The sequence below is a fragment of the Patagioenas fasciata genome, chromosome 2, assembly GCF_037038585.1.
Source record: "Patagioenas fasciata isolate bPatFas1 chromosome 2, bPatFas1.hap1, whole genome shotgun sequence".
Taxonomy (NCBI): domain Eukaryota; kingdom Metazoa; phylum Chordata; class Aves; order Columbiformes; family Columbidae; genus Patagioenas; species Patagioenas fasciata.
This window is the reverse complement of record NC_092521.1, coordinates 75,132,687-75,145,161: the sequence shown is the minus strand read 5'-3', so window position 1 is coordinate 75,145,161 and position 12,475 is coordinate 75,132,687. Positions and strand designations below refer to the sequence as shown.

Genomic DNA, 12,475 nt, shown 5'->3' with positions numbered 1-12,475 from the left:
ACCTATTTGTTTCCTTTGAGCATTCTCACCATGCTCCAAATTCTCCTGGTTTTGACCACTTGTGCACTTGTATTTCCAGGTTCTGAAGGACAGAGATCATTGACTGATTTATTTATTTATTTATCTATCTATCTATCTATTTATTTATTTATTTAATTTAAAGCTCGTTCTTGGGACCAGTGAAGGATCTTGTTCTTGCTAGAGATCTGTTTTTCAGAACACACTTTTATTTTTTTTCCCCTTTGTTCTTTTTCTCGGTTGAGGTAATCAGAAATGTACTGAATACCTCACCAGTAACTGGGCAACTATGGAATGTGTGCAAAAATAAACCGTACTTTTTAATCAAAGGATTGTGTTTGGGAAACAAACTGTTGAAATATGAATTGCCTGTACAGGCTTTGTAATCTATTACAGTTCCAGATATTTCAGTTATCTGGGGAGTAATAGTGAATTTCACAGAACTGTTTTCTCTTTACTGAAATTCCAAGGAAGAAGTAGTATTAACATTCATTTCAGTGCTGAGTACAGAACTAAGTAAACTCTAGTATAACACTAATCTTATTTGAACTCATTGTGCAGTTCATATATAATTCAAAAGCTATCTTCCATTTTTCTTTTTCTCCCCTCTCCTTTTTTTTTTTTTTTTTTTTTCTGTAAGCAATTCTGTAAGTAAAATACAGGTGTGCCTTATGTATGGCTGATATTTATTGATTGTACATTTCATTCCTTTAAATCATTCAGTAGAAATAACATCAAACACTTCAATAAAAAATGCATGTTTACTTCTTTTAAAATGTATGTAATATATTTCTCCTTCTGCACACATTCATGCTCTATGAAATCTGATAGGATTTATTCAGGTTGTTTCAGTGGGAACTGAGCAAGTTGTTCATACATGGGTTCATAAACCTTTTTTTAATCTGCCTCTTGATGTTCTTTTTTTTTGCCTCTACAGATAGTTTAGAAGCATCTCTGTGTTCTAGACAAAAGCTTAGTTTGGAGACCATCCTAGGTCATTATTTAGCATTTCTACAAGACCTACAAGATTATTCCTCAGTTTTTTCCTGGGCACGGTAAGGTTGAACTAGTCAGCATAATTTCTTTGTTTAACCATTTTCCAGAAATCCTTTATTCTACCTCCACTTTGGAATTTTTTAATTCTTGGACATAAATACCCTTCTTTTTTTCACCAAATACCTATTGTTTTTCAGTATTACTGGGAAGGAATAGAATCCTGTAAAGAAAGATATGTCTTTGTTGCTGTCATTCAGAAGCATTAAAGAACATCTCAATTTCTGATGTATTATCAGTAGTAAACAAAGTGATAGACTCCTGATGATTCCGATGTATTATTACAAGGGCTTCTTGTCACTAAGTTACTTGCATTATAGTTCTGCTAATGTCTAGATGAAGAGTGAAACCAAAATCATGTTATCATCGCTCTGTTTAAAAAAAGAAAAAATATCCCTTATCCAACAACTTCGGACTAATTATCGAATGCTGCCACTGCTGTTAACTATTTGCTGTGCTATGCTGGTGGTTGTAGCTGTTAATAGATAAGAACAGTATACGAATTACATTTCTGGACTTCGAACTTTATTTCTAATTATACTGCTAATTAGCTCTCTGCTAAATCAATCCCTTTTTAACTTAGCAAATGGAAATAACCACTATCAATGCAATGAAAGATGAAGAATCAGAATTTTGTAAATGGCACAATTTGAATATTTCCTCCACTGTTCAACAGATTATGCCATGCTTTTCATTCAATCAGAACTTGACAGCGACTTTAGCAGCCTGATTAAAATGAGCTCTGGAAGCAAAGAACTCCTGTTTTGGATTTTCAAAATTTTATCTATTCTTGATATCTACAATAAAAACAAAATGGAAGTTAAAAGTAGAATGCAAATTGACATCTTGAGAGTTCAATCAATTTTCTTTTTTGCTCTTTCCCAACTTGTTTATAAAGATCAATGCAGACACATTTGCTGGGGGAAAGATTTGGATTTGATCTTAAATGCTGTGACAAGAGTATGCACTATTTCCCCTATGCGGTAGTACTAAAAAAAAATCACCTGACTTGTTTGGATTATCTTTGCTATACAGGCAGAGGTATTTCTTTGACTTGAACAGGTCTAGGAAAGAGATTCTATGTGAGGAATGTTTCTTTTTTCAATGCTTGATATCTTGGTTTCTCTTCTACAAAAGCCATTCCAGTAATAATTGACACAGAAGTTCCCTCACAAAGCTTTTTAATGGTGTGTTGTGGATTTTTAACTATTAAAAGAAAACATATTTAAGGAGAAAGTATTTTCAACTTGAAGCCTTTTTCCATGCACCTCAATCTTGACCAGTCTTACAGAGCTAGTCAACATTTTTTTCTTTTAATAAATAGTATTGACACAATGGAAACATCAGTTGGAGCATTCAGTTTTTCACTGCAGCTTAATGTTTTGGATTTTTTTCTAGATATTAAAATAGCAGTGTTCACCTGTCAGTTGGTCAACGGGAATGTTTTGGCTTCCAATAATAAAAAAATCTTCAAAATTCAGCAAGAGTTAGAGGTTTTGGTCATTTTTTTATGCTTTCTATAATGTAAAAGAATGAGTCTTTGGAGCATAAAAGCTTTGCTCTTTTCAGCAGCTGAAAAAGTAATGTACTTAAATTAAAGGTGTTTGACTCTTTGTGACTTACAAGCCTGATTATAATTACTGATAAATGCACATATATTTAACCTAGCTGCCTACATTCTGGTTTTAATTTGAATATAGCTGTGAGTTTTCAGGGAGTTTTGTCACATTTGTGAAAGCCAAAGTGATCATCATTTGTGTTATTTCAGTTCTTGTGCTGATTAATTTGTGACTGTTATGTAAATAATATTTGAAGTTGCTTTAAATAAATAGAACCATATTATAAAATATATAGTTAACCAATTCTTGTCTGCCGTCTAGGTAGCTAACTTAAAAGCTCTCATGCTTCATTTTTCAGGATTTTGACATATTTCAAAGAGTTTTTGAAGAATGATGAAAACTTATGGATTTCCGGTGAAAAGGAAATGGATCATATTTTTAGGCTTCTAAAAGTCATAGAAGAAATTATAATGTTTGATTTCTCAACTTCTTCAAACCAGTCTCTAATCAAAAATATCTTGAATAACACAATTATATTTATGGAAAAATTTGCTGGGGGGAAGGAATTTGACACCAATTTCTCATTTGCAGTTTCTGAACTCCATAATGAGCTACAAAAAAATTTCCAGCCTCTTCAGAGATTATGGATGAAAGAAGAGACAGAAGTTTTCTGGCATATAGTAAAAATCGTATTCTATGAACTTAATTCTAGTCTCTTTCATTTGAGTCAAGTGGAAGAGGACAAGGTACTGCAGACCTTTTCTAGAATTTTATCTTCTCTTACAGAAAATAAAATCCTTAATAGAAGTATGCTATTACTCCAAAACATCCTGACTGATTTGCCAGAGTTAAATAATGATTCAATCCATCTAAAACACTTGGGTGAAAACTTCCTCAGGAATCTCCATGGGGTTGGACCCGTGACTGATGATCATGTCAATGTGTCTTTCAGCACAACTCATGGAGTCAGTAATGCCTCTTCTTTATTACTCTCAAATGCAACTTTAATCTATAAAGTGCAAGAATTAGGGGAAATTGTGCACAATTTCTTCAAAAACTTCCAAAAATTAAACAGTACTACTGTGGCCAAAAGTATTGTTCCAATACTTTTCTCTCTGTATCAGAATGATGATCTGTTCTTAAATATTGCAAGCAATAGCACTCTGTTAACGTTTCTTTATGAGATTTCAAAAGAGATTTCATCTTTTCAAGTATGGCATAATTTCCAAGATAAGGACCAAGTTTTTGATTTTCTGTCTGAAACTTTTGATCTTCTCTGGAACTTCACCAGTAAGTCTCTCTGTGAAAAGTTACCAATCATTTACAACTACACAGAATTTCAGGCCCAGTCTCTTGCACATAAAGGAACAAAAGAGATGCAAGTTGTTTATAACACTCTGACCAGCCTTAAAACTTTGTTTATAGATGAAGAGCTCCAAACAGAGGCCTTTTGTTATTTGGAACAGTTTCTTGATATCTCCTCAGAATGCCTGGTTAATAATGGGTGCATTGATTTTTATCTGTCCAACATTACTTCTGTAGATGATTCATCAGAACTTTACAACTTATTTCTGCTTCCATTGGACAGTGTTCTGTCTAATATAACAGACTTGGGAGATAAGGTAAGTGTGCCTTATGCTTTGCACTGCACTTTTACATGGCTTCAAATGTGGACAGAGATTTTTGAAGAAGCATCCAAAATCTTAAATTTGAATTCAACCTTTTTTGTCTGTCTAAGAAGTGATTTGGCAAATCTCTCTGAAAGTCTTTTGAATGCAACTCATATCCAACTCTGCAATAATACAGCTATGGTTATTGCTGAAGCTACAAGAGCAGCAACGAATTTATTAAAAATAATATTTGAAGGAAGTGATGATTTAAATGACTGGAAAGATTTTGAAGCTTTCCTTGCTAATCTTCAAAGTGTATTTAACAATGAAGTTGATGTCACAAGCTCGCTTAAAGGTAAAAATTTAGAAAGTGTGTTAGAAATTATGGAAGTCATGATAACTGAATTACAAAAATCTATGCTGAAGGTTGCCAATAAAGAGTTTTTGAATTCTTGGCTTGATACTTTCATCTCAGGAGGATCCAAGGGAGAAGATAGGGGTGCTAGTGTATTTTCCATTGGAAATTCCCTTTCTACTATTCTTAAGCTCTCCCAAAAGGAACTTGGATTTATTATCACTGAGATAAAAGACAGAACTGCTTTTTTAATAAGTGTACCTGAAGGCAAATACATGGCTTGTATCAGCATTTTCCAGAATATTACCCAACTTATTTTGGACAATACTCTGAAAGACACAAGCCATTCACAAACAAATTTTTTATCTCATCTTAATTACTTTCTAAACTTTTATAGTGGAGTGGATGAAGCAGAGGTTTGTAACAGATGGATACGTGGATTAAGTAATCTCAGTGAAAAATACAAGTCACCTTCCCATCTCGAAAGTGCAAAACATATTTTATTTCTGCTGAAATCTCTGGGAAACGTGGAAACAGACGCTAAACTAATGAGCGTGGTGGACTTCGTTAATTTGATTTTTAATTTGATATTTCCTGAATGTTCCCTAACTGGTTCTGATGTGATTTGTGCAAATGTTTATTTCAATATTATAGCAAAAACTTTAAAATCTATTCTACCTGAATTTTATGTAAAAGATAACATTAATGTGCTTGAATTTATTTTTACACTTTTAAATAACTCTGGAGGGCAAATACAAATGGTTGTCAGTGATTTATTGGAGCACTCGCAGTATACACCAAATAAGACCCATTTTAGTCAGTCACGCCATGGATTTAACAAGACATCAAGGATGTTTCTTAATACTTTTCACCATGATCGTCTTTCATCATTAGAACTTTTGACAGAAATTCAAACTCTTCTGAAAAATAAAACTTTTGAAATCCAAGAAAACATCTCCTCTCATTTGGATACTGAGATCAAACCTCTCATGAGTGGGAAAAATACCAGTTTGTTGATGGAGTTCTTTCAAGATGTGATTAGTAAACTTGACTCAAACTTGCCAGATGAACAAAAAAAAATTCTCCAGAAACTGATAGAAACAGCAGCTCTGAATTTTGAACTGGTAAGGAAAGCACTTGAAATTTTCAAGTCTTCTAATATTACTGCATTTCGGTTTAGAGACGATAAAGAGTTTCTAAATCATATGGTAGCCCTGGTGCAAAAAATGAGGAACATGGATGTTGAGTTCTTGATAAGTCAGTTCAAACAAGTCCAGAGGAGCCTAGATAACTTCTTTACAAATATCAAACCTTTGTATACTGAAAACTCTGAGTTAGGAATGTTAACAGACTGGTGGGATACATTTGAGAACAATTTGTGTAGTTGGAACCTGACTGGCTTATGGTTAATAACACGACTTTTTGAAGAAGATGAACTCTATGATGTAGAAGAGATGGTCCATCTCCTCTTTGATGTGGTCAGCCTTACAGAAAGAGTAGCTCATGAAAACATCACAGAAGCGCTAACTGAAGTATATGCTTTTGCACTGACTCAGGAAGAAAAAATGCCAGTGTTTACTGAAGAGGAGTTTTCCAATCAAGTAGAAAGTCTTCTAATGTTACTGGAGACACTGACAGATCTGTCTAACGAATCTGCAGAGGTCTCAATTTGTTTTTCTGCAGCATTCTGCTGGACTCTCACAACAGCAACACCTCAAAGTGATCCCATTTTTAAACCCTGTGACTTTGTGCATAGCAATTCTACACGTAGTTACAGTGCGGTCATCAAGTTCATTAAGGAGCTCAAGCTTATCACTCTGGAGGACAGTTCCTCATGCACTATGGAAGACTTTCAGATGGATATCACTCATAATCTGACTTGCTTTTTTAATCAGATCAAAGAATGGAACTCTATTCTTTTGAAGTTTTCTGAGCTCCATCATGTGAATATCTCAGTTCTCAAAGGCCTGCTAGATTTTTGGAATGAGCTCTCCCTCTATGCTCTGCCACTGCAGGAGAATAATACGTACTCAATCAACTGCTCTTCCACACCGAAGAGCCAAGTGGCTTTACAAATCTTGGAAACACTGGGCAGTATACCAGTGGCAGAAATAGAGATGGCCAAAGGTGTTCTTGAACAACTGGTGGATCTTTATGGTGGTTTAAATTTGAGCAGACATTCGAGAACATCACTTACAAACACTGTTCTTACTAATGTTAAGAATATGACCAGTGAAGTTTCCGGACTCCTGGATACAGAAGCTGTCCTTTCTTTTCTTTCTACAATTCAGCCTTTAATGACGCTGTCTTCTGTTGGAAATCAGACTTACTCAATGCTTATGATACTATCAGCTTTAAATGGAAACAGTAATATATCAGATAACTTTAAGAACTTCTGGTTTCCTATAGTTACAAGCATAGAAGATTTATTGGTGAATTTTAATGTTAGACACTTACTTGCAGTGATAGACCAAGAGTTTCAATTACTAAGGTTAGCCACTGGGCAGTCCTCTTCAATGGCTTTTGATGTTTTAATACAGCAGTTTAATACATCATCTGTATATGCTATGTTAAGAAGTTTTGAAGACATACTAGAGATTGTGAACAGCTCTCTATGTGAGTGTAACAATAAAAATTATTCTAAAATAATGCATGCTCTAATGCTCCTTATGGCTAATCAAAATTCATCAATTGATTTACTGCTGGTTGTCAAAGACGTTATTGAATTTCTGGAACTATTCCAAAAAAAGTTTAAGGAAGATTATTCTGGCATATTTTTTGGTGATGGTCTTCTCAGCAGAGAAAAACTGAATAATACCCATACTGCTAGTTCAGTTTTGATAAACAGTCTCCTTCATATAATTGCTGATCTTGCTGCTATAGAAGAAGCTCTGCATACAGACAATATTTGGCTTCAGATACTTGACTTCATTGATGCATTATTTGATAACTCACAATATAGAGAAGTTTCTACTCAGTCCCAAAACAGAACTCTGCAAATGGTATTTCAGTCTACCACAGATCATGACAGGAACAAAATAACCTTCTTATTAAAGGATTTGCGTAAGGATATAATGGCAGAAATGAGGTGAGTGATTCCTATGTATCCATTCTGACAGTGTGCTGGCAATGACAGAAGGGGTCTTTGTAAACAGCTCAATCAAAATTTTTATTAAGCTAACTAGTGTTTCATATCAGATTTGTGCTTTTGAGTACACCAGTATTTTGTATAAACTTTTATTGTTCAGACGAGCCATATTTGCTATCACATTATGTTGTGTACATCAGGTTATTGATGTGTTTAGTCATCTGTATGGATACTCAGAGTGATTTCTTTGGAATTATTATAGAACTAAATAATTGAAGATACTAGTGTTTTAAAATCCTTGCAGGTCTAAACACTGATTCCACAATTACTGGTGGACAACAGTTATTTTGGCTACAAAGCTAAATATTAAGGAATGCTTGGGACTAATGTTTTTGTGGTGTGAGGTTTTTTATTTTTTTCTTTCCTCCTTTCTATTTCCAAATGTGAATATACTGGATTTGAAATGTCTTTAACTTAAATTTGCTGAGGACTTATGCAAACAAGATGCCCCTTTTGGAGCTATATCTATAGTGTTAAATTGTTCAGCTTAGCAAATACACTTTCTGAAGGAACCTTGAGATCAAGAGAAATTTTTTTTTTTTTTTTTTTTGACCAGATTACTCAAATCAAATGTCATCCCGCAGCAGAGGAAACTCTGCGTCAGTAAGATGTTTGCTGACAACTTCTTTAATGGAAGTACTTCTAGACTGGAGTTGCTGCATTTAAGTAACACTCATTGAGTGAATCCCACAAGGTGGTTACTCGAAGTACATGCTGAGCGTTCTCAGTGTTTCTAGAGCCGTTATGGTTTTGCTTATTTTGCTAAGGTACTTTCTAGCAGTCCTAAGGTCTTAAGAAAGACTTGCCTCCTTGATGACGAAAACCTGTTTGCATTAACTTACACTCTCCCCCCACCCCCCCATGGAATTACTGTGTTCTGATTTTGGAACAGTTCAGACAAACATAACTGTTAGTACTGAAATCCTTATATGGACCATTGAAGATTGCAACTCTGCATAGTTGCTTGTTTAAAATTTTCTGTGGTACCCTTGTTGTGAAAATAATACTTTTTTATTAATCTTACTACAGGGCATCTACAATCTGCAAGATTCTTCAGAAACATTTACATCCTGCTGATGTTCTACTGTTGCACAAGTTGCAGTTTACAATTTTGAATGTTCTTAAAATCTTTTCAGGTTGGTTACCACAGTAGTAACTGTATGGGTATTAGTACTATAATGTTAAGGCTTTACTCTGAGCAACCTTTGGTCAATTTGGGTGATGTCAAACCAGGCAAGTATACTGATGCCTGGAAATTAAACCAACAGAGACACAGAAAAAAAATTCGAGGCAGATCACAAAAAGGAATGATTTCTTTCTGAAGTGGTCATGTTTATTAAAACCTCAGTGAAAGCAGGAGGTCTTGCAGTTCCTCTTCTCTCATTTTTAGCTTTCTGCTCTTTCCCTTCCTGGACTTACTATGCCACACCAGAACTCATCCCTTTTTTTGATTTGACTCAATAACGCAGCAGAAGACTGTGTCCACATTTGGGTTCTGTCCTATCTTTTTTAATCAGATATTTTTCTTTTGAGCTAGTGAACTGAGTAGTCACAGAGGTTTTTATGATGAGCCAGAATTGGCCCGAGGCAGCATTTCACTGACAGAAAGGAAAAATGCAGCAAGTGGTACCTCCCACTTCTGGCTGTGTTGAGCCAGTGGATTGGCTGAGTGTAGCTGAATAACTTCATGTTCAACAGATTGTTCAAATTTTTCTATGCTGAGCTTGTTTTATTTCTTGCATATCGGCCCTCAAGATGAGAACTTTAAGAAAAGCTCTGTATAGACCTATGAATGTAATTTCATATTATGCTTTTTTTTGGGGAAACCAAAGCCTTTGCTTTTCGAACTTCATATTTTGACCCAACTATGCCTAGAATTGTTTGCAAAGAGCAATTAGGAACTATTAACATATAGTTCTAGAACAAGGGATAAGATTCCTAATGTCTTACGGCAACTTCATTTCCAAAGAAAACAGAAGATGTGATTCACAACCCAGTCCTGAGTATCTTCTCCACTGTTCTGTGACTGATGTAGTTCCCAAAGAGTGAAACAGTAATAATGTAATAATTTTGACTCCAGAATGAGTGATACTGAAAATGTGTGCCAGGTACCTGGGACCTTTCTTTGATCTCTAAGGAACAGTCTATTGATTATGAGAACTGAGATTGCTAATTTTTTTATCATTCTTATTTCAATATTCTGGTCACCAGGGATGTTTCATAATGTTTCGTTCAATACAGAAAATATTATGAAACCTAATGAAAAAAGATGAAAACTGCTTGACTTGGTTTGCCTTACTGAGTTGCATTGTATTACTTCTGTGAGCAAGATCAAGGTTTGCTTGTTTTAGAAGCAGTATTGAATGTTTATTGTTCTTCCTTCTTGACTTATGAACCAAACATAAGGAAGGAAGCATGGGGGAAAAACCAAACTTGATCCTTCCATAAACCAGATGTCAACTGTCAAGCCAAACTCTTTCCCTGATATCCCATGTGCAAGCCCGCTACAGACAGGGGAATGGAGCTTTTTTCCAGGGATATGGAGGATGCAAGCTTGGGTGTAGAGACTTGCTCCACTGGATGATCCGGTGATAAATACACCCTATATGGGTTCTTTATTCCTAGATATGCAAAATGACTATGTAATGCTGTTTTCCTCACTGTACAGCTGGGATTTGAAAGTCACTCACTGGAGGGTTAGTAATGTCCTGATATCTCTACAGGGAAATAGGATCAGGGGAGTCTGCCCAAGGAGAAGGTATATATGGTTAATATATAGAGCTTCCCAAAGTTATGCTTCTTGCTTACGAAGAGCAAAAATTAAGTTTTCTTCTCTGGTTCTGTAGCAGGTATTGCTGTTCTTATTATTGATTGGGAAAGTGTAGTGAACAAGAGTAATGAAAATTGAATCAAATGAACCCTTCTTGCCCTCTGCAATGATAAATAAATTTAGCCAGAAATATTCCTCAGTGCCTTAACACATCAGACTTTCTTTGCTTTTAAAAACGTTTCTGTCCTGTATTATTTGGTTATCTTTTCATCTCATTACAGTGATTTATTATTATTTTTTTTTTAACTCATTAAGCCTGGACATTTTCTCTTACAGAAGAACCAGTTGTCACTGGCAACCTTTTCTGTGTTGTTACAAAGTGTAAAGATGGATTAACAAGTCACTTACTCCTCTCTGTCATTGAAGGAATTACTCTGGTTCAAGATCATTATCAGGTCTGAGTGGTTTCCACACCTACAAGTGTTTTTTACGCGTGTTAAACTTTGGAACCTAATGGAAATTTCTTCTTTTTTTTTTTTTTTCCCTACTGCCTGAATGATGAGTCTCCACAGTGATTATACAAAGCTGAGGTTTGTATGGGTGTAGCCATGATGATTTTGATGGCTATACCCAGAAGGAATTCCTTAAGTTAACATTGGTGAACTTCAAAAGCTTTAAATAGAACTAGAATTACTAGAGTGACTATAACTAGAAAAACTAAATTGCCATTCAATACCAAAGAGCAGCCAATTTTTAATTCCTTTAAATTTTGTGATACTGCCAGTTTCATGAATCAGACTACATTTACATGTTTAAATCTTCACAGAAACAGCTGTGAAATCAAGTTAGATACAAATAAACTTGACCAGAGTTATTCAAGCTAAAATAGCAATTGTGGTTACCAGTTGAGATCCGTCTATTTTTCTTTAACTGTGCATGGAATTACCAGCAGGAGAGAGTAACATTCAGCATTTAGAGACTCATTCAGAGTTGAAAGCAGTCCTTTAGGTAATGCACACGTGTGCACACAGACAAAATACTGACATCGTGCTTTTACTACAGAATTTGCCTCATTTTTATGAAACTGCTCTGCTAGTTTGCTGTTCATATCAGCAAAATGTCCAGGTAGGCAATGTTTTAAGTTAAACAGAGGTCAGAGGCATCACTCATATCTCAAAGTAGACTTTTGCAGAACAAATACATTTCTGTCGTCTCTACCCTTCTGTTTACCTACTTATGCAAATATTAAAAAAACCCCTTGCAAAAATAGAAATGTGAATATTCAGGAGAAAAGATGAAAGTGAGTATTACACAATGCGTAATACCAAAAAAACTTTGGGTATGGCTATCCAGATATTTTAGTTTGTAGAATGGAAACTGATGTTTAGAACATTTTTTTTTTTAAAAAATAAAAATGGTGAGTCTAAAATAAAAATAATACAAAGGTTCGTTTCACTTTGAAACTTAATTTCAAGTGAAAATATTGGCATTTCTGTTAATGGATGAATCTCTTTGATACGCTAGGTCAAATTCACAAATATCTTTGGTGTTTCTAAGACTCAAATCTTTGTAAATTCCTTGGTTCTTGAAAACCTTTAGCCTAGCTGCAGTTATAAATACAATCAGTAAAATAGTATTACCCACATTCTCATTTGAAAATATGCATCATCTGTTTGCAAGACCTGCTACTTCAAGCAATAACATAATCTCATGGATTTGCTAACCATATGATCACCATGTTTTGCAGGATATTGAAAGAATGTGGCCTGCTTTCAACAAGGGAGATTGTGAGACTATGGCATATATAAACCAAAAACTGTTCAATACTTTGGAGAAATTCCTGAGCTCCTTGCAGAATACCAGCAACGGCAGCTGTGAATGTCCGCTCATGTTGGGGAACACACAAAGACAACTACAAATGTAAAACATTTTACATTTTGGTACTTCTAATGTTTCTTGTTA

General features: G+C 34.8%; 1 protein-coding gene across 1 annotated transcript in view; it reads left to right on the top strand.

Annotated features, from left to right (window-relative positions):
- The window catches only part of ABCA13 (ATP binding cassette subfamily A member 13), a 196,093-nt gene that overhangs the window by 37,828 nt on the left and 145,790 nt on the right, over positions 1-12,475 (top strand). Inside the window, exons 16-20 of the mRNA XM_065832060.2 lie at positions 956-1,073; positions 2,989-7,683; positions 8,773-8,879; positions 10,850-10,968; positions 12,261-12,433. Coding sequence (XP_065688132.1) covers positions 956-1,073; positions 2,989-7,683; positions 8,773-8,879; positions 10,850-10,968; positions 12,261-12,433 — 5,212 coding nt within the window. The remainder of the gene's footprint in view (positions 1-955; positions 1,074-2,988; positions 7,684-8,772; positions 8,880-10,849; positions 10,969-12,260; positions 12,434-12,475) is intronic.